Source organism: Ailuropoda melanoleuca, chromosome 5 (assembly GCF_002007445.2).
Source record: "Ailuropoda melanoleuca isolate Jingjing chromosome 5, ASM200744v2, whole genome shotgun sequence".
Taxonomy (NCBI): domain Eukaryota; kingdom Metazoa; phylum Chordata; class Mammalia; order Carnivora; family Ursidae; genus Ailuropoda; species Ailuropoda melanoleuca.
Window position 1 is genome coordinate 45,130,028 of NC_048222.1, and position 22,105 is coordinate 45,152,132.

The window sequence follows — 22,105 nt, forward strand, 5'->3', positions numbered from 1 at the left end:
TGGAAGAAAGTGACGTATAAATAACAGCCAACCCATACTTAAAATAAAGGAAGTACTACGTTTGTTCTTCATTTCCTTAATTAGGTAAGTAAGAAATGGCTCCTAAGTAAACTAAAAGTGAATCAAGCACAGAAGGGTAAGAACAAAATGCATATTCCGTTGCTATTTTATCTTTCATCCTATGATTCCGTTCTGTTCCCTCTCCTTTCACTTTTATTTTATTTATTTTTATTTTATTTTTTTTTAAAGATTTTATTTATTTATTCGACAGAGATAGAGACAGCCAGAGAGAGAGGGAACACAAGCAGGGGTAGTGGGAGAGGAAGAAGCAGGCTCATAGCTGAAGAGCCTGATGTGGGGCTCGATCCCAGAACGCCGGGATCACGCCCTGAGCCGAAGGCAGACGCTTAACCGCTGTGCCACCCAGGCGCCCCTCTCCTTTCACTTTTAAATAATTAAAATTTTCAAGAAACAAAAAAAGAAACAAAGATGTTGCCCCAGGCGGGGTTAATGTAGCAGGACAAGGGTGCAGGATCTCCTTTTCCCCACCTGACGCGCAGGTGAAAGGGTGGCTGCCTAGGAGGCGCTGAGGGTGGACTTGGGGCCTGGGAGGCGCGGGACCCATCGGGTCGGGTCCGCTCGGGGCAAAGCGAGGCGCTGGGGAGCAGCTTTTGCCCAGGACGGAGAGCTCTGCGGACCCGAGGTCGACAGGAGGCGACGGCAGGCAAACAGAGCTGCCACATGGATGTCGCTGTGCTCAGTAACGGCTGCCCTTCCTTTTTCTTAACATTTTTCCTATTTGGTGCCTCGGGCGCGGCTTCCCGTCGCTCCTCCGCCCGCCCTCGGGTGGCTGCGGCCCGCAGCTGCAGAGAGAAGGCGAGGTAACTGCACGGCGCCCGCATCCTGCGGTTCCCCGCTACGGCGGCGGCGGCGCGCCCGCACAGCCCGGGTCACGCGCGGCGCGGGGGCGGGCCGGCGCCCGCGGGGCTGTCATTCGCGGCGCGCATCACCGCCCTCAGCTGCGCCCGGCGGTTCCGGCTCCTCCCTCTCCCGGCGTCTCAGTCCCACCATGGTGCTGGAGTCGGTGGTCGCGGACCTGCTGAACCGCTTCCTGGGGGACTATGTGGAGAACCTGAACAAGTCCCAGCTGAAGCTGGGGATCTGGGGCGGTAAGCGAAAGGGCGCGGCCGGCGAGCTGCCCGCGCTGGCTGAGGGGCCCACGCCGCGGGCTCCTTCCGCCCGGCTCCAGTCCGGGCCCGGCTCCCTCCGCCGCCCGAGACTCCGCCTTCGGGGAGGGCCCTCGGCTGGGCCCCCTCCCCGGGCGGCAGGTGCGGGCTGCCGGGAGGCCTGTGCCCGCTTCCGCCGCCATGGGGTCCCGGCTACCCGCCCGGGGTGGGGAGGTGCGGCAGGGTCGCGCTCGCGCTCCCCGAGTTCCTACCTTTCGCGTCCCGGAGGCGGACTCCGTGCCCTGTCCCGCCCTGCCCTCCTGGGGGGGGGGGGTCCTCTCGCTGCCCTCAGCTAGCCCCGCTCGCTCCACAGCATTTAGAAAAGCTTTCTCCTCCTGCCCCGCGTGCAGTGGGGATGGCTGCGTGGTCCACACACGCTCTAATAAAGTGGCGCCAAGGAAGAAGAAAAAAGGAGATTGCGTTTCGCAGTTACCTTCTCTTGGCATTTTATGGCGAGCAGGAGCTGGCTTCCTTCTCTTTAGGATTGCAGGGATTTGGGAAGGGATCTTTTGGCCCTGGAAGATCATCACTAAAGGCCTCTTTAGGATGGCTTCTCACAGTACTTGCGGCTTTTGAGAAAACGATTTCTTCCCTTAATATTTACTTCACCTCACAAGAGCACGACTTTCAGTTTTGTTTTCGATGATAGAAAAAAATAATTAAAGCCACAACAGGCATCGTCATTAATTAGGTGCGTGCCCAAAACACAAACGTTTGTGTCCTCAACATTGAATGTGTAGAAGTAGACAGTAGTATGCTTGCACACTCTTCAGGAAGGTTGATTGTTTGCACTGATTATGCATATTAAGCTTTGGGGATCTTGGGGATACTGTTTCACTCTACAAAAGACTTTTGGGAATTGTGTCAGCTTTGGAAGGAAATCCAAAGAACTACTCAAATGGATGGAACTGCTTTTAATCTAGTCAACAAATAGTTATAGACCAGCGCTGTCCAATAGGGTAGCCACCAGCCACTGCGGCTATTAGGCACCTGAAAAGTAGTGCGAATTGAGACTTGCTGCCAGTCTAAAATTACATGGAGTCTGGAAAATACTCAGTAGGAGAAATAGTGTAATATCTCAATTTTCTATGTTTATTATATGTTGAAATAATATTTGATTATATCGGGTTAAGTACAGTGTATTATTAAAATTCATTCCCCCGTTTCTTTTTCCTTTTTAATAAAATTGGTTCCTGGAATTTATAATTACGTATGTGAACCATGTATTTATATTGAGCAATGTTGTTATAGAACCAGGAGTACTGCCCTGGTTGGGGAGGAGCCTTCTTCGAATAGGTCTCTGATCATTTGACTGGTTCTGTGTGGTTTGCCCAACACTACATCCTTTGTTTACATGCCCTCCCCCAACACTAATAAAATGCAAGAGAAAGCGAAGTAAAGGAGGAGACACTTAAGGAATTAAATATACAGTGCCTTCTGCAGGAGTCAACTCCTTGTTCAGGATACTGTTGAATACAAATTATTCTTTCTAGTCTGTAAACATTATTTTTTAAGATTTTTATTTATTTGAGAGAGAGAGAGAGATTGATAGCATGAGTTGGGTGAGGGGCAGAGGGAGAAGCAGGCTCTCTGCTGAGCAGGAAGCCTGATACGGGGGTGGATTCCAGGACCTCGGGATCATGACCTGAAGGCAGACACTCAACCGACTGAGCCACCGGGGCACCCCTCTAGTCTGTAAACATTATTTGAAATCTGAAAAGGCACTAGGGTAGCTTTAGGAAACGTGGGTTCTCGGTTGTCCTGTTGGACAAACACTAACCTTCCTCCTTGTTCCTTTCTTCATCTTAATTTAAACTTCAAAAGAAAAAAAATCATACCAGATAATATAATATTCCTACGTGGTTAGTACTCAAAATCATCTACCAAGTTAAAACACAGTGCCCTATTTACGTCAGATTTTTTTTTAAAGGAATAAAGTTTATGGATATAGCCAAAGATTTCTTCTCTACCAAATCTTTCCTTTTTCTTTAAAATTGGGAGTTGAAATAGGTAACATCTGAGGGTCCTTCCAGTGCCAGTACTCTGTGATTTTAGTTGTAAATATTTTTACTATGAAATTGTGAAGTATGCTGCCTGGGGAATTTGAACTTTTTCACATCTGAAATTAAAATGCCACAATGTTATGTCATTTATTCCGTTCTTTTTTGGTGGACTGTAGGAAAAGAAACTTTATTTTCTTTCATCTCATTTTCTTTCTTTTAGAATGAGGAATGCTGCCAGTGGCAAACATTAATTTTATAGTAGGCCTGAGAAGTCGAATCTGGGATTCCCTCAGCTTTATCAGCCTACATCTCTGCTTCTATGAAGTTTTGCTGATTTTTATTTTTGTGGTTGTTATAAAGGAAAGTTTTATAGATATTTTTCAATATAGTTTCTTTGTGACACAAATTCTCCCATTAAAAAGGAAAGGCAAGATATGTGAGCTATTTTTCTTCTCTGAAAATATTACTGAAGAAATTTTAACCTTTTATGGTAAACAAGTGGGTGTATTAATGAAATAGCTGATATTTATGACATCCATGATCTTGACAAATTTTATAAAGAATTGAAAATTTTATATAATCTTATTTGAAAACTATTTGTTTCAGTAAATAAGGTTTATGTGTCATAGAGTTTGGCTGTTCCCATTTTTTTTGTTGTTGTTTCAAATCTTCACATCCTGGGACACCTGGGTGGCTCAGTCGGCTAAGCATCTGCCATCCTTTCAGGTCATGATCCCGGCGTCCTGGGATCAAGTCCCACATCAGGCTCCTTGATGAGAGAAGCTCCTGCTTCTCTCCTTTTGCCTGCCACTTCCCCTGTTTGTGTGCGCGCTCTCTCTCTGACAAATAAATAAAATCTTAAAAAAATTTTTTTCACATCCTGAGAGAAGAATTCAGCCTGTGAAAATTTCACAGGGCTGATCTTACTATTCTTTAGAAACAAATGGAAAACTAAATTGAAACATCTTAACTGGAATATTTGACTAGACTAAATTAGTGGTTTTCAGCTGGACATGACTTTGCCCCAAAGGAGTATTTGGCAACGTCTGAGACATTTTTGGTTGTCACACTGAGTAGTAGAGGTGTGCTGCTGGGATCTAATGGGTAGACCCTAGGCGTATTGCTACATCCTGCCATGCACAGGACAGCTCCCCACAACACAGAATTATCCAGCCAAAAATGTTTGTTGAGGAACTCTACTCTAAGGAGAGTATTGAGGTTGTGTTCTGCATTTTTAAGAAAACTTCTGAGTGCTGAACCCATAGTAAGGAGTGAAAAAAGTACTTAGAGAATGTATATGCCTCATGATATTTATAATTTAAGAGAGAAACATGTCTTAAGTGATTGAAACGTATCATCTTGTTAAAAATGCAAAATCTTTGGATGATATCAGGAAGTAGTTTTAAAAGTCAAAATATTGTGTGAACAATTTGAAAAGGAATGTGGTGTGCATATATTCATATATACATAGACATTCACAGTGAAATTCACGATAAAAAGTTGTAGACTAAAAACGATGGGGAAATTTTATTTGAAAGTCTAGAATCAGGAAGTGTGCTATGGATATTGCCTTCAAATTGGAGAAGCAAAAAAACTGTCTTTTTCTTTTTTCTGTTTTTGTTGTTTTGTTTTTTATTTATTTATTTTTTAAGATTTTATTTATTTATTTGACACAGAGAGGAGAGCACAAACAGTGGGAGCAGCAGAGGGAGAGGGAGAAGCAGGCTGTCCTCTGAGCAGGGAGCCCGATGCGGGGGTCAATCCCAGGATCCCGGGATCATGACCTGAGCCGAAGGCAGATGCTTAACCAACTGAGCCACCCAGGCGCCCCAATTCCTGTGTTTTTTTTTTTTAACAGTGATTTAAGCAGAATGATCTTTTTAAAAATCTTGCTGTTTAGGAAAATGAGACCCTGATTATCTACTAGTTGTGGGACCCATAGGCAAAACATTTTCATTCTGTAAGCCTGTTTCCTTATCTGTAAAATGGGGAAATAGCATCCTGCTTGTGACTAAATGGTGTGATATCCTTTGTAATTATAATTGTTAAACTGTTAATACTGATAGTAATAGTGAGGATAAACAAACCTAGCTGAGTTATGGAAAGCAGCCTGCTTTGTTTTATTTTTATGAGTGTGTTTCTTCTAGGCTTCAGACTTAGGGTTTTCATATTCTGTAGTGTGATGGTTTGGTATAGAGCTAACACAACATATCTAAACATTTCTTATTTGCCAAACTTCTTAAAAGAAAAAAACCCATTTGCATTTGAATTTACACTTAAAATACTTATATTTACACTTACATACTTATATGCCAGCTAGTTTGTAAGTCAGGTTTTCAAAGGCTCAGAAAAGTGTGTGGTGGGCATGTTGCTTGCCTATGCAAGTAGGACGGTTTTTGTTTTTCACAAACTGGTACCTAAAGATAAATTGTACAGCCCTTAGCTATTTGAGCTGTGTCCAGGATATAATTGTTTTAAGAGTAACATGTTTTTGAAAGGGTATGTTGAAACGCCGTATCTTTTGCAACTTGGTTTAAGTAGTATTGTTGCAGTGTAGAACCCCTGTCAGTTTGATTTTTGAAAGTGACTTACTCTGGAAAGTCAGCAGGAGAATTCTTCGTTCTGAATTCTCACTTCCGTCTGACAGGGAGACTATGCATAGAGGCTATGATGTGCTGGGTGCAAGGAGTGGCTAGAAGCCAGGTGGCGTGCCCGCAGAATCTGTAGCTCTGCAAACCAGGCTGAACCCGTGCTGGTCACCATACTGTCCTTCATCTCAGGCCTGACGCTTTTCTGTGAGCTGCCAGGTGCCGTTGGAGTAGAACAGCATAAGGAAGGAGGGATCTAATTCCATCTTTGGTACGGACTAGGCCTAGTTACGTAGCTTTTGGCAAGTCACTGACCAGTGACCACTAGTTTTTTATCTGTAAATGAGAAGATTAGACAAGGTCATCTCTTCTGGCTTTTAACCTTCGTGATTTGAACAAGGCCAGAGCAGAGTGATCTCCTTCATTAGTTAAGTCTTTGTGCCACTTGCTCTTACATAGTGGGAAATTGTAATCACTGCATTTTCCTCTTTGTTCTTCACTCAAATGGTGAGCGAAGAGTCACAGTCACAAAATGCAACAAGTTAAATGAATTTCCAGTCACATACTGATATTTGCAAGTCCAAATCTACTATTTTACACTGTCTTATGAGGTAGCTGTAGAGTAGCTTGAGAATACAAGAAAAAGCATGCTTCTTTGCTGCTTTTTAACCTTGGCAAATAAAACAGAGCAGTATCTAGATATTTCTAAACTTGCAGAGGAATTTTTTTAGTTCTTTCCTCCCAGCCAGCCCTTGGTGTAGTGAAGGCCACATTTATCAGTAGCTTGTCCTATACTATGTAAAATAAATAACAAAAAGTTTAATATCGTAATATATATTTAGGCTCAGTTTTTATCAAAGCAATGCTTAAAATCTTTAATTGAAAATACCTTACCACGCCTTTAAAAGCATCATAAATGAAAAATCCACCCTTTTTCCAGAAATAAAACTGGAAGTTGGTAGTTTGATAACCATTTTTCTAGGAAGCTCTGCCACACTGCTCACTGTTATGAGATCCCCAACATGTTCCTGAAAGGGAGAAAGTTCGTTGGTAATCTGGCAGCTTTCCACCTTTCTTTGCCAAGACTTCCTGTTTCAATAGGGAAATGGAAGAGTAAGAGTCCATTGTTTCCTCTCCTGATGTCTCCTGAGACAAAGTCTCTGTGAACTATTTTTTTTTCTTTCTTCATTCTTTTATGGTAAACTCTCAACACCATTATGTTAGATTTAGACAAAATGTATTGAGCTTTCAGAGGAACATGTGATGGCACAGTCTGTGGGAGGGGCTTACCTTTCTAATTGGGAGGAGGGAGGAGCCCAGGAGCCTGTGTGTCTCTTGATCTTGGGGTTTTGATTTCAAGCCCCACATGAGGTATAGGGATTACTTAAATAAATAACACTTAAGAGAAAAAGGAGTCTGCATTAACTAGTTAATTTGGGTCGAATGGAAGGATTCAGTTGAAATGAATTGCTGCAATAGTTTCTTCAGTATTCTTTACTAAAACAGTGGTTATTAAAATCATTTGATTTATGCTTTAAAAAACTGTCATTTACTTTAGCTCACATTCTTGGAGAATGAATATGTCTGAATATTTTGATATACTTTCAATAAATAATGAGTGTGATATATAAAGGAAGCAAAACAAATATATAGCACTACATATTCTTTTTTAATATTTTACAATATGCAAAACTAGTTTCATGGAATAAGGCATGGCATTTTTATTTGTTGGGTTTTTTTGTTTTGTTTTTAAACATAATTTTGAATTAATCTCTGTTTTATGTTAAGAACATTGACCAGGGAGTCAGGAGACACAGGTTTTATTAGCACTGCTACACATTAAATGTATGATCTTAGATAAACCACCTGTTCTCTTTAGGCTTCCATTTTTTTTGTATGTAAAGTGAGGGGGAATTAGGTTTAAAGATCTTTATGGTTCTGAATAGTTATAACTTATGAATTTCTTTTGTTTTTGTGAAAACGTAGATTTTTGTAAAGTACTAACATGGTCATTTTGCAATGCCATCTCTTCCTTCTGTGTTTTCCACTGTGGCACTATCCTTTCTTCTGATAATCCTCCTAACGTAAACCTTAACTCTATCTTTACTTACTGGTTTTGTCCTAGTTAGTTTTACTGATTTTAGTTTCCCTTTTGGTTTTGTATTTTTTTCACACTCTTAAAATGCAAAGACCAAAAGTGGATCCACCAACTACACAGGCTTCTCAACGTATGGCATTTTTTTCTCCCAAAGGGTGATAGAATTATCTTTAAAATTAAAATTCTCTACCCATTCTGCTCTGCTCTTTGGGAGACAGTGTGATGTTCTGAGCAAAACACTGGGCATCAGAAAATTTGAGCCCTGGCTCTACCAGTTACTAGGTTGACATAGTGTCCTTAGGCCACTCATTTAGTCTCCCCGTGCCTCAGTTTCTTTTGCTTGATGTCTGCATCCTATCTCCTTCATTAGAAGACTGTGAGGATCAAGAAAGGTTATAGCTCAGAGAGTTAGAACGATTTTATGTTCCTATTGTAGTTGTTCTACACCAGTATAATATGCATTCTAAATCAATTATGTCAGTGTTTATTGAGCACCTACTATGAGGAGATTCAGTAAGGAGTTTATAATCAGGTTGGGGTTTTATATAGTTAAGGACCATGAGAAAGGTATAGCTAAATTTCTGTGAAAGTTCAGGCATATTTTTTCTAACTGGAGGAACTTAACATCAGTACTGTCTTTCTTCATTTATTTTGTCGGCTCTTACTGAGTTTTAGAAGCCATTCTTGAATTTAGGCTTGTTCCATATTATTCCAGTACCATTTCATTTGTATTCGTAAATGTATTAACTTGGTTGTTTTCTATAATTTAGCAACCATTTCTTTTTCTATTGTATTTTTTTGCGATGACTCCACCTCTGCTTACCTTGGTGTCATTTGCTAATTTAATGGGTTTACCAACATTTTCATTCTCTAGTAAAGGTTATTGGATAAATTTTGATCCAGGATTTACCCTTTAAGATTAACTTTGGGGCATCTGGGTGGTTCAGTTGGTTGGTCATCTGCCATCAACTCAGGTCATGATCCTGGGGTCCTGGATTGGAGCCCGAAGGCACTTGGCCTCCTGCTCAGCAGGGAGCCTGCTTCTCCCTCTGCCCCTCCCCCCTGCTTGCGTGCCCACATTCTCTCTCTTTCTCTCTCGTGCAAAAATCAATCATCAGTCAATCTTTAAGATTAAGTTTGAAACTTTGTGTGTTACTCCCTAGCTATGTATGCTCTTCAAAGTATTTCTAGTTTATTACTGAGAATCATAAGATGAGAATGAGAAACCTCTTCTGAAACAGACTGCACTTACTGCTTGCTCTCATCCTTTAGGCCTGTCAGTCCATCATAAGAGGAAATCACTTCATAGAACTTCCTTACTTGTCTGTCACCATGGTCTCCATGGAACTTCTCCATGAGATTAGAGACATCTGATTGTGGGATTGGCTTTAGTGCCCTCTTTGCTGGCAGTGTTAAGTTTATCTAGTTTATCCATCTCCAATTATTATTCATTCTTTTTCTTGTTTGTTTTTTAAGGTTTTGACACAAATATTTACCCTTCCTCCAGATTTTCAGGAGCTTTCTATGGCCTCTGTTCTTAGCCCTATGATCTGGCTATAGCAATAAAGTTATTGCTTATATATGGAATTATTATGTTATCTTGAAGTAGAAACAGGAAATTAAATATTAACTTTTTCCTTAGTATTCAGTTAAACATAAAATGGTTGATATTTAGGAGGGGGTCTGCTTTAATCTTAGTCTCATAAATTATTTTTTACATAAATAATTTCTAACATTCTGAGGATATAGGCAGTTCAACTCCTGCATTATGTATCTGCTGAAAGGTATGAAGTTTAATGGAAGAGTACATGTTAGCACAGTGCCTTACCTAGATAAAGTACTCATCTACTGGTTGAAGGAGTGCCCTTTTACCCTGGTGTTAATCTGGAATATGCTGCGTTCCTTCCCTTTGCTTTGTATTAGGGCTAGTGGCTCCTCCTTCAGTGCAAATAACTTACAGAATGTGTCATTCTTACTTCATTGTTATATTTACTATTTGTTAGATAGCATTCACAATTTTTAGAGAGGAAATATGCATTTGTTTGCTAGACTCTAAGCAGAAATAAGACTTTTTTAAAATGTGTCTTGTAAGTAAGGTAGATATTAGATGTAGGGGGATGTATATAAAATATATTGAGGTCCTGTTGACATTAGAATTTACCTTTATTTTGTTTTCCATTCTTATTACAACTTGTATAATTTTAACATAAAAATCATATTTGATTATTATAAAAACTAGAAAATACTGAAAATATTTTAAAAATCCTTAATCCTGTTAACAATAATCAATAATCACTATTATCTCTTTTTGTCTGACTTTCTAAGTATACTTGTTTAATTATGTTAGCCGTGTTGGTAGTTTTCAGTGTTTCACACTTAAATACTGTCTGTTCATTAAAGAATCAAAGTGCCACTATGGTAGAAACAGTCCACTTTTTCTAAGCGCCTTTATATTTTTACACACATTATGTTAGTGTTTTAGTAATTGTTAAAAAAATACTTCATATCTAATGCAGATTATTTATGAGCACTCCTGGTGACATTTGACCCACGAGTGAGGATCGCCGGGTAGAGCAATCCAAATTCATGAACAAGTTTGCAAGTCTCTGTATGGGCCTTAGATCTTGTTAAACTAGTTTGGATTGCTTCAAATATGTACTAAGTGGGTCTGTGCAGTTCACTTCTTTTGGCTTGAATACAGTTACCAGTTGTAACTATTTATAATCCAGCATCTGATGGAATTAAATCCAGGAATATTTTTCCTTTTTATATAATTTTTACATATAATACTTCTTAAGGATTTTTTTTTTCCCCAATTCCAGAACATATGTCTGTTTTCCACAACTACCTTATTATCCCTGCATTTGGTCTGTGATGTCATCTTGTCAGTTCTTCCTATAAAATAACTTCTTACTCTGGCTCTACCTCTTTGACCCTGAAGTTACTATTTCGGGGTTTAATTTCTCTTTAGTGTTTTGTTTGTTTTTGAGAGAGAGGGAGTGTGCACATGAGCAGGGAGAGGGACAGAGGGAGAGGGAGAGAGAATCTTAAGTAGGCTCCCAGGCAACATGAGGCGGGGGGGGGGCAACATAGGGTGACGCAGGGTGACATGGGCTCTATTTTAGGACCCTGAGATCATGATAAGAGCAGAAATCAAGAGTCAGATGCTTAATGGACTGAGCCATCCAGACCCCTCATATCTTTAGTGTATTGTAGATGCTGTTTGACTGCCTATATTCTTTCCCTTTCTTCCTATTATAATGCCAATAGTATTTTCTTCCCATTTGTGAGGTTTCTTATCTCCTTCTCTCCTTTTTTGTAGCTTTCAACAGTTTATTTTAGGAAATTTAAAATATATCTATAGCAAATGAACTTTATTATATGGAAATAACCACTCTGATCATTATGGTGTCTAGTCTTATGGTTGTTTTCTTTGTATGTGTGCATATATACTCTTTAAATTATATTGGATTGGATCAATTTTTGCCCAAAAAAACCTTAATATTCTGTAAATATTTTCCCATATCTGTTATTTATTGCTCTATATTATAGATGTATTATGACTTATGCCTTCTTCTTGGACATTTAGTTCTTTAGGTCCTCCCTCCCTCTGTTCTCCCTCCTTCCTATTCATCCGTTCTTTCTGCCCTTACAACCAGTACTGCAGTATCGTTATAGCTAAATTGTTTGGACAGATCCATGGTTATTTCTTAAAAGAACAGAGTAATGGTTCTAAAATATAGCTCTGATTTTTGTCTTCCCTATTATATGTGTTTCATCTCTGTGTTGTGACCAGTCTGAACTTTTCATCCTAAAAACTCTTTGTTAGTCTGGCTCTTGCCAACCTTTCTGACTTTTATCTCCTATCCTTTTCTCACACCCTCTAGCTACACCAAACCACCTGTGGTTTCTAAAATGTGTCTTACTCATGCACGTGTGTTTGCCCTCTTTTCTTATCCACCTGGTAAATATTTCTTTGGCCTTCCAGCCCAGAATTTGGTGGGAATTCTTGATCTCCCTAGGCAGTTAAGTGTCTCCTTCTTTGCATCTGTGCACTCTTCTCCAGGAATGCCACTAGAATGTTTCCAAAATTTTAGAAATTTGGTCTCCTTTGCTAGGCCGAGAGCTCTGTAATGGCAGGGATGTTGTTCTTATCATCTCTCTCTTTTCAGCACCTAACTCATAGGAGGTGCTTTCTGTTTGAAAAAATCTGTGATCTGGGGAAAAGTACATTTCTAACAATGGCATAATAAAATTAAATATTCGTTTTAATTCACTCCAGAATACTGTGAGGGAAAAATTACTTGATTGAAAAATACTTATGGATAGCATAGTAAGTATAGTATTTTTAAAAATATACATGTGTCATGAGTGGTTAAGAAAATACATAACTGAATAATTCATGCTTGCATTTAATATTGAAATGATACTTTTATTAACCTTTAGAGAATTTAAGTGAAATGGAAACTTTTTTTCTTTTGGTTAGGTTTTTATGTAAGCAAGAATATTTAAGTATAATATATCAACATATATAATTACAGTGTTTAAAACTGGATTCATATAATAGTATCATGATGGCTTAAATAGATTTAAGAAGAATTGGACTAGTTAAGCAACGTCAGAACCATAGGGGAGCCTGGCTGGCTCAGTTGGTAGAGCATGTGACTCTTGGTCATGGGGTTATGAGTTCGAGCCCCACATTGGGGGTGGAGAGTTTACTTTAAAACAAAAAAGTGACTTGAGAACCATAAACAGTAATCATTGGGAAGGTAGCATGTTTGGAATTTTAAAAGACCGACATTACATTCCTATAGAGAATGTTCATTGATACCATAATTAAGGAGACAGTCCTGGCTTACAATATAATCGATCTGTTCTAATAGTCATTTCTTTATGTCCTTTTTTTTTTTTCTTTTTGAGGTTTTTAACTTAATCATTCAAAATGATAGGTGTTTTCTTTGGTTCTAGAGTTCTCCAGTCTGAGAGTCTCCAAATTCTTTCTCATTGTCTATTGAATGTTAGCCAGTTTAAATATTTTGTAATTTCTTTTGTATTGGGCCAACCTATATATATGCTACCACGTACACATATAGCAACTCTTTTTGTTGGTAGCTGCTTAAGATCTTAAAGTTTGCTTTGTTTACCCACTGTCTTAGCACTTAGCATAGTGTCGTAGTGTTTGGTACTGCATTATGACAGGTTACACTAATTGGTATTTTAACTTCATATTTTTCCTTCTTCTTTTTTTTTTTTTTTTAAAGGTAATGTGGCTTTAGATAACCTACAGATAAAAGAAAATGCTCTGGTAAGTTTTCAGACTATGTTGATTACTCAGTTAATTTGGTAAGCTCTTAGAAATTCTTGGTTACTTGGTATCTGGTACCAGGTACCAGATAAAGTGATTGAGTCACTCAGAGAAGGATTACTTATTTAACTGCTATAGGAAAATCTGAAATTAAAAATTTAGATTTTTTTCCCTCTTGATCAAAATGGTGTCTCTTGGAAAGCGGAATGTTTTTCCTTGACTTAATTTGACTGAATAGCTTTGTAGTAGACATTTGTCTTATGTTAAATAATTTTCTCCAGAATTATCTTTACATATTTTTTGGTAAAAATTTTATTTTAACAATTTATCAAATGAATAATTGTATTTTTTGAAATACATTGACGGTCCAGCCTTATAATATTATGGTAATATTAACAAGTCAAGTAGATTTTTTGGATTCTAGCTCTCCATCACCTACTCCTCCTCCCTCCCTGTTAGGCTTTAGCCTATTGGACTTAATTTGATTTTATAAAGTCACTTAAGAATGAGTTTATTTAAGATTTTATTTATTTATTTTAGAGAGAGAGAGAGAGCAAGCGGGAGCACACACACGTGAGGGGTGGGAGGGGCAGAGGGAGGAGAAGGAGAAAGTGAACCCCAAGCAGACTCTGTGCTTAGTATAGATCCTAATGTGGGGCTCAGTCTCACAACCCTGAGACCATGACCTGAGCCAAAATCGAGTCAGACTCTTAACCCACTGAGCCACTCGGGTGCCTCAGAATGAGTTTATTCTTTAATTAATAGGTCAGATTTCTAACAAACTACAGTATGTTTTATAATCCTAGCATTGACTTCTGGTTGGATTTCTACATGATGAACTGTGTAATTAAGGAGAGTCTTACACCCAAAGTGCTAATATGACTGGTCTCAGGGAAGCCAGTTTTGGGTATTGAAGATCCCAGGAATAGAACTTTGTCATGAGAAGTAACAATTGATTATATTCTACTGAAAACAACTTGGCAGACATGGTGGAAAAGGCATGGACCTTGGAGTCTGGCAGACCTGGGTTTCAGTGCTAGTTCTGCCCTTTTATCAGCTATGTGACTTTTGGCAAGTTTCTCAGTTTCTGTGAGCACCGGTTTAATCGTCCTTAAATTGGAGTTAATAATACAAAATGATATAATACATATGTGCTTTTGTGGCTTGAATAAGATTAAAAGTAGAGCCTGGCAAGTAGTGGACACTCAAAATATTTAAATTTTCTTTCTCTTCCTTTATTTATATAGGATGGTGCAACTTTTTAAATTTTACCCCAAAATTTAGAACTTAAGACTCTTTTGCTGGAGATCAGAATAAACGTTATTTTTTTCCATTTTAGGAAAATATTTTAGAAGGAAAGAAGTATAAATAGAATTGGGGTGAGAGGATATATATCTAACAAACTTAAGAGACCAGTTGAACTCTGTGTTAGCCTAGTTTGAATTTGGGTTATAGTTAAATATAATAAATTCTTTTGTAATTAATATTCTCCATTAATTCAAACTAGTATCCTTTCCCTGATTAAATTGGATTGATGAGGTTTTACTTTGAATATGGATTCTTTACATTTATTTTTTGTGAAAAATTATTTCATGAGGATCAAAGTGAGCATGAGCCCAAACTTTTAGAAGTGTATAGTTTAGAGTTTGTATTCTTCATAACATAAAGTACAATATGAATGCCCTTGAATGCATTCCCACCCTCCCCCCGCCCCCTGCAACTGCTTCTGCCACCTTGGGTATAGAGCTGCTCTCTTACCGCCAGAGAGAAATTTTGTTTTTGGTCTACAAAAAGATCAGTATTATATTCAGTTCCTATTCACCTAGAATGTTTGAGTAATCAGATGATTGGGTAAATTGATTATTTGAGTTAATTGTTACCTAAAGTACTGTATTTCCGTCATCAGGTTGATAGTATTAGTATGTAATAAGGTACAGCTAACAACAGGGCTGTTCCGATTGGTTTAATTTTTAATAATTCTAAAGATTCAAGTGATCATTGTGAATATCAGTTAGTGTTTAGTACTCTGTGAATAAAAAAGTTACTTGTACTTTCTAGTGGTTTGGAATCCAGGTAAATGAAAGTTTGTTTTTATTAATGATTGGTACCTGTCCGTAACTTAATCTAAAGTAAATGCTAATTTGGTAAGTAATAAGAGGAGAATCTCCCTTTCAAGATTCTTTTGTTTATTTACCAAATGTTTTATTTGAGTGAAAATAGTTGTTTAGTTATTGTTTTCAACTAATTTTTGTGAAGGGACTCTATTTTTTCCTATTCTAGTATTTTAGATAAGCAGTGTCCATTGTTATTTTTAAAGTTCATGGCATTTCTATCTGTCTTGGTTTCGTTTATTAAAACAAGGAACCAGTTTATCCAATTACTTTCTTTAGCTACAAACTCTTTTCCTATTGTTCCTATTTATAGTTTTGTTTCTCTTGTGAATTCTTTCCTCAAAGGCAAATTTAAGTCAATAGAAATTTTTTTTCCCCAACAATGTCCTGAGTTACTCAAATACAGAAAATTTGTTTCATGTTTTTTTGAGATGATTGTGTATTTAAATGATGATATATAGGTGATTTGGGGGGAGCTTAATAATTAAAAATTTCTTTTAAATTTTTTTCTTCCTTTTGAAGAGTGAGTTGGATGTTCCTTTTAAAGTCAAAGCTGGCCAAATTGGTAAGTACTCTTGACTTGAGTTATTCTTAATCCTTTTAGTTTCTATTTTTCCGGTGTTATTTAATCTAAAACATTTTTTAGCTTGAACAAAAATGTGAGAGGTTTTTGGCTTATGTTGGCTAGAGCTTTTGGAGCTCTGGGCCTAATACATGTTGTATGTAATATATAAATACTTCAGAATTTCTGACGAAAGCGTAGAAAATTACCCTCTAAAATGAAAGGACGTTTGAAGTGCAATGATACCTTTTAGGCTTTGGTTCTACTACACAAAATATATCTTGATTTTCAAAATTGATATGTAAGTTCTGTATGCTTTTTCTTTATATGTGAGAGTAGTATAATTTGCAAAACTCTAGTAAATAAAATTTAAGTGTAGCTTATTTTCCTCATGTTTTATTCAATCATTTCACTTGATATATTATGCAGCAACGTGTTATAGAGGATATGTCTTGGTAAGTAGAAAGTCTTTGCAAAGGCTAAACTCTTACACTAAGATCATCCATAGCTAAGCCTTCATCTTTGCTGAAGAAATTTTTTAATAGAACGTTAACCCATGAAGTCCTCTCAACTATTCCATACTACCTGATTTTTACTTTTTTAAAAATGTAATTTACAGCCCTAGACAACTTGCTTTTACTTTAGAATTTTCACTTATGCCCACCATCATTCCCTCTACTTCATCACCCTGCTATTTCACCATGTGGCTTTCCTTCTTCATTTATTTTGTATTCAGGGAAGGCTTTGTCTTTCACTATTCTAGCATCTCTTCGCAATTACTTGAATACTTCTGTTTGAGTCTACTTTATATCACCTATACGTGTTCCTTTTCAAATAACATTTTTATGTTTCTGTGTCTTGAAACAGAAGACATTCCCTTAGATTGAAAGCATCCCTAGGGCATGCATTATTCTTTTTCATTTGTCTGTTATACAGAGCCTTGTGCTGTGTGAAGTGGTGATGTTTAGCTGTGGTGATATCTAGAAGTATTGTGGTTCAGCATGCTTAATTGAAATCCTAGAGTAAAGTTAAAACCATTCTTTCTTTCTTTTGCCTTTGAGATATTTACGCACACACTGTTATGTGTGAGACTACATAGGTAGCTGTGGGAGAGGCAAGGATGAATATATGTTTGTCTCCAAAGAAGTTAGATCCAATTTTAGGACATATTGAAATTGCATTTTTAGAGTATTGGATGAGTTGTATTTAAAGAACTTTTCCATTATTATATTACTAGAACTAGGTTTATATTTTAGAAGAGGTTTGCTAATGTTTCACATTTTGTTCTTTTTTCTTTTAAAATACTGTGAGAATTTAATGACTCCCTTCAGGGTTACTCATTGACCCTTTACATATAAGGATGCAAAGCATATTTTCTTATTATTTATCCTTTTTTGGTTTATGGAGCATTTATATTTGTTATTCAATTTCTATTAGGTTAAAATATTGCACCTAACCTGTAAAGTCAGTGTGGCTAAGTAAGCTCAAGAGTGTTTTGGTTTTCTAAGAGCTAGACATATTTGTTCGTGCTCCTTGGTTATCCTTTTACTTAAAAATATAAAAATTTCCTGTTCTATAAATGGGAGGCAGTGTTATGACTAACTTAATTACAGTGGAATTCAGGATAATGAAGGGGGAGGATAATGAGTTAGGGTAGGTGGAGAGAAGAAAAGGTATAGGGAACAGACAATCTGTTTTTTGCTGTGCTATAGTTAAAGGGGCATTTCTGACTTTTTCAGTCTCATGCTCACCATAAAGGCAATCAAATCGACTTTTTTTTTTTTTTAAAGATTTTATTATTTTAGAGAGAGTGAGAGAGTACATGCACGTGAGCAGGGGAAGGGGCAGAGGGAGGTGGGGGAGAGGATCTTGAGCAGACTCCATGCCCAGCAGGGACCGCATCTGGAGCTTTATCTGAGGACCCAGAGATCATGACCTGAGCAGAAATCAAGAATCAGACCTCAACCATCTGAGCCACCCGGGACCCCTCAGATCAACTGTTTAGGAGTTTATAAGTTAGCTAGATATGTAACAGTATCTGTTATACATATAGGTGGTTCTCACTATAAAGTCATCAGACTTAGAAATAGCCCAAAAGTATACTGGCATTACCTCTAGACTCCCCTGACATGGGAGCTATTTAGGAAACTCAACAGATTTATATAAACAGGTCTTTGAACTTCAGGCATTTTTATTTAAAGGTGCAGGTAATTCTGGTGGTATAAGTAGTTGAGTCACTCTGGCATCCACACTGATGACTTAAGTAGACTTACGTGCTTTAACTTCTCTGGGAATGAGTTTCCAGTTTTCAAAATTGAAATAATAGCTGTCTCATTCTATCATATGTTGGGAATATCAAATGAAATGATATCAGAAAGTTTGAAAAGTATAAAGCAGTATGAATAGTTACTTCTAATAGTAACTAATATGGAAGAGATCTTTGCAAACTTCAGTGTTGGAATTTTTTCATTTTTCTGAGTGATATACATATTATGTGTGAAGGGTTTTGTTATACCTTTTCTCTAATTGGAAGGGGGACATGTGTATCTTCTGGAGCCGCCCAAATAAGAATTTAAGGTTGAAATTATGTTTCTTTAGATAAATTAACTTTGAAGATTCCTTGGAAGAACCTTTATGGAGAAGCAGTTATTGCGACCCTAGAGGGACTATACCTGCTTGTTGTCCCTGGAGCAAGTATGTTTTGGGTTATAACCATTCAGCAACAGCATAGTGAAATTAAATTGTTGCCTTGGTTAGATATTTTAATATGTTTAATAAAATAGAACATACTTTAAATAAACTAATCATATACATATATCACATATAGACATATATTTTACATATATACACATATATATTGCCACAATGGTACATAAAATATTTTTATGTTGTTGTTGGAAAGAGTAATTCCAACCATTTGTTAAATTTATTCTCTGTGAATATTTATTTTGTAACTAAGTCTTCATTTTAAGTTGAGATGCATTAAATAATTTCCTTTTGGAGAATGAAATGAAGTAAGTTTTTAAAAAGTACTGATGTGTTAATCTGCAGATTTAAGAATGGAAGTTTTTTCCCCTCTATTTTGTTGTCTCTGATTTTGAATGAATGTTCGTTCAAAAATGTGTGTGAAATAGGTAATTTTTTTCATTGTAAATGAAAGTATTTTAATTTTTAATGAATGTTGTATGTAAAGCAGTAGTGCTGATTTATTTATTTATTTATTTTAATTTTTAAATAATTTTTTATTATGTTATGTTAGTCACCATACAGTATATCCTTAGAGTAGTGCTTATTTACGTAATATATTTTGTTATAACTCTTTTTTCAGTTAGAATAACAATATAATATTAAGAAAAGTTTGGATATTTTAGGGAGAAATTACTTGTTTTCCCAACAATAAAGCAAACACAATTTTTATTTTTATATTTTGCTTTCCAATCTTTACTATGTACATATTTGATTTGATACAGCATTTAATACATTATATGTACAACATGGATCTATTTTTTTTTTACTTAATGTATTTTTGATATGTGTTAGTGGTAATTTTGAAAGGCTGTATGATATTTCATTGTGAGCTGCCTACTGTTCTGGGCTCATACATTGAACATTATAAGCACCTCATTCTTATAGATATCTTTTTTGTTCTTTTTTGTTATTTCCTTAGGATACATTATCAGAAATGAGATTTCTAGATGAAAAGGAAATATATATTTTCTGATTGTTGATATATATTCTTGAATTACTTTCTGAAAGTCTTTTTATCAATCTGTATTGATACCAGCTAGTACTGGGTGTTACATGTATTTTAGAGTTACTCAAAATTTTACCCCTCAGACAAAATAACTGGAAATTATCTATTTTCCGCCATCCTTCTGTTTCTCCCTTTTACCTTTCTACTCACTCTTTCCCCCTCTTAACCTTTTTCCTTTCTTCCTCTGTCCCTTTAATTTCTTTCTTTTCCTCGGTTCTGTTTTGATAAAAGCTTTGTAAATAAATAGGAATCATTTATTTGTTTAAACTTTTTGTAAAACTAATTTAAAGAATTCAGCTCTTTGAGTTACAAAGAAAATGGCTTACAGGACTTACAGTATAAATAAACACGCAATCATAATGTGATTGAACTTTTCCTCTTTATTTAATAATTGCCTTTCTTAGTGTGTGAGCTAACTATATATTTTTAGGTATTAAATATGATGCTGAAAAAGAAGAAAAATCCTTGCAAGATATTAAACAGAAAGAGCTATCCCGAATTGAAGAAGCCCTTCAAAAAGCAGCGGAGAAAGGTACAATATGTTTATGTTTTACACATGATCTTAGCCAAAAGGCTGAGAAGTGGTACAATATGTTCATGTTTTAGATAAACTTACATATACCTATATTTTAGATATGTTTAATGCACTGTAGAGAGGATGCTTTCATAGCCTCCATAAGTCATGGTTCCAAAGAAAGAATATTCTTCTACAATTATATCTCAAAATATTGACTATAAATATTTTCATGACTTACATTTAGGAATCATTGCCATGTGATTGTGTTATCTCACTGCCAGTTTAATTTTCCCACTTTCCTCAACTAGTCATTTTTACAGTGTTACTTTTTGGAGACTTTTCCGTGAGTTCTTGCAGACCTGTTTGTTTTTGCCAAATATTAATAGGTTCTTAATCTACATTTTTAGATGTATCTATGGAAGCTAATGAGGTTCAGCATATCAATATAGTGAGATAATGTTTAGAGGAAATGGTGCTGTAATTCTGTTTCTAGCTGTATCTCTTTATATTGTATAGGATACTTTTTAAAACCTGGTTCTTCAGATTTCAACATTTTAACATCTTGCCTTAAGTTTTAGTTTTTTTTTTTTATCTAAATAAATCTGATGACTATTTGGATTTATCTTATGGAGCAAGAATAAGGATCAGATGAAAAAGCAGTCTATAGAGTGATAAGTTGAAGGATTTTTCCAAACCTCCAGTTTTTCTCTTTCAAGTCAGATTACACCCCAGTTGCTGATTGTATTCAACATTATATTGAGATATACTAAGAAATTATATTCAGATATACTAGATTTTGTTTACTAGCTTAAGCTGCTGACATTTAATTGAATCAGTAAATCTCTCTTAAAAATAGCTTGCTCATTAAGATTCTTTATCAGTGATTCTAATTCTTTTTGCCCCAAGTGCTTTTTCTTATACAAAAAAGTTTCTTACACAAAAAAATTACTTAAAAACTTAAAATACAGAGGAGGCTGTCTTAATGGAAGAAAATTTTAAAAGCTTAAAAATGTTTTTTTCTTTCTCTTTTCATACTTGAGCATATTTTGTCTTCTGAAGCTTAAGAATTCTGTGTTTTTATGAAAACAGTATTCTTCTTTCTATTACTTTTTAGTGCTAAATAAAGCAAGATGAAAATGGTTTTGTTTTATGACAATTCAGTGTGATTATTTACTTTTTTTTCACTTTTTGGTAATTAGTATATGTGGAAATAGTTCCATAAAATGAGGAGAAAGACTCGGAGAGCACTAGAATTTCATTTCTTTCTTGATACAGGTCAGATTAAGAATATTTTTTAACACACTGTATTTAATGGTACATATCCATGAGTAGGCATATTGACATATATTTAGATAAATTGATACAGATAATAAAATGTATCATAATATATATAATAGCATAATTATACACTCATATAATTTATTATGTATATACAAAATTAAGTTATATTTTTCCTTTTCAGAAACAAACCCCAGATTCCTCTTTCTTTTTTATTTTTGGATGGAAATAACTGTAATTGTTTAAAAAATATTTTCATGTTTCCAGTGAACTGTAAGAAAAAGCATGTATAGTCTGTCCTGTTTTAGTATTGACAGCTTAATTGGCAAATGATAACATGCTATACATTTTATATTGAGTACCTATGAAATTTTGACTCCTGGATCTTTAATGCTTAGGAAATTTATATGTTTAGGCCTGGCAGAGAGGCTGTTAAGGATGATTTGATATATTTATAGGGGCTGAACATCTGTGGCACTATGTTTGTGTAACTAGGACTATTAGGCTTATATAATATATAATAATTACATTGTAGCTTCTTGGATGATAAAATTTATGTTTTGCTGAGATAGAACTAAAATTCAGAAAGTGATACTGAGTTTTAACATTATTATGTTAGATTTTTTAGAAAAATGTTTTGAGTATAAAAGAGATGAATTCTGG

The 22,105-nt window shown here is 36.2% G+C and overlaps 2 protein-coding genes across 5 annotated transcripts in view; one reads left to right on the forward strand and one right to left on the reverse strand.

Annotated features, from left to right (window-relative positions):
- Window positions 1–368: 368 nt before the first annotated feature.
- Window positions 369–1,753, reverse strand: LOC117802449. The gene is made up of 2 exons (XM_034661705.1): window positions 1,439–1,753; window positions 369–863 (listed from the first exon to the last, which is right to left on the reverse strand). The coding sequence occupies exons 1-2, from the start codon at window positions 1,751–1,753 to the stop codon at window positions 465–467; spliced, it is 714 nt and encodes a 237-aa protein (XP_034517596.1). The 3' UTR covers window positions 369–464.
- The window catches only part of VPS13C (vacuolar protein sorting 13 homolog C), a 171,404-nt gene continuing 150,283 nt past the window's right edge, over window positions 985–22,105 (forward strand). For 3 of the 4 annotated variants that reach the window (XR_004625605.1, XR_004625604.1, XM_034660891.1), the window contains exons 1-5: window positions 985–1,169; window positions 13,177–13,220; window positions 15,854–15,896; window positions 18,492–18,587; window positions 20,078–20,179. Coding sequence is in view for 2 of the 4 variants with exons in the window: in XM_034660891.1 (XP_034516782.1) it covers window positions 1,070–1,169; window positions 13,177–13,220; window positions 15,854–15,896; window positions 18,492–18,587; window positions 20,078–20,179 (385 nt within the window). In the remaining 2 variants the exon portion in view is untranslated. The remainder of the gene's footprint in view (window positions 1,170–13,176; window positions 13,221–15,853; window positions 15,897–18,491; window positions 18,588–20,077; window positions 20,180–22,105) is intronic. The other variant, XM_034660890.1, reaches the window with a different exon arrangement.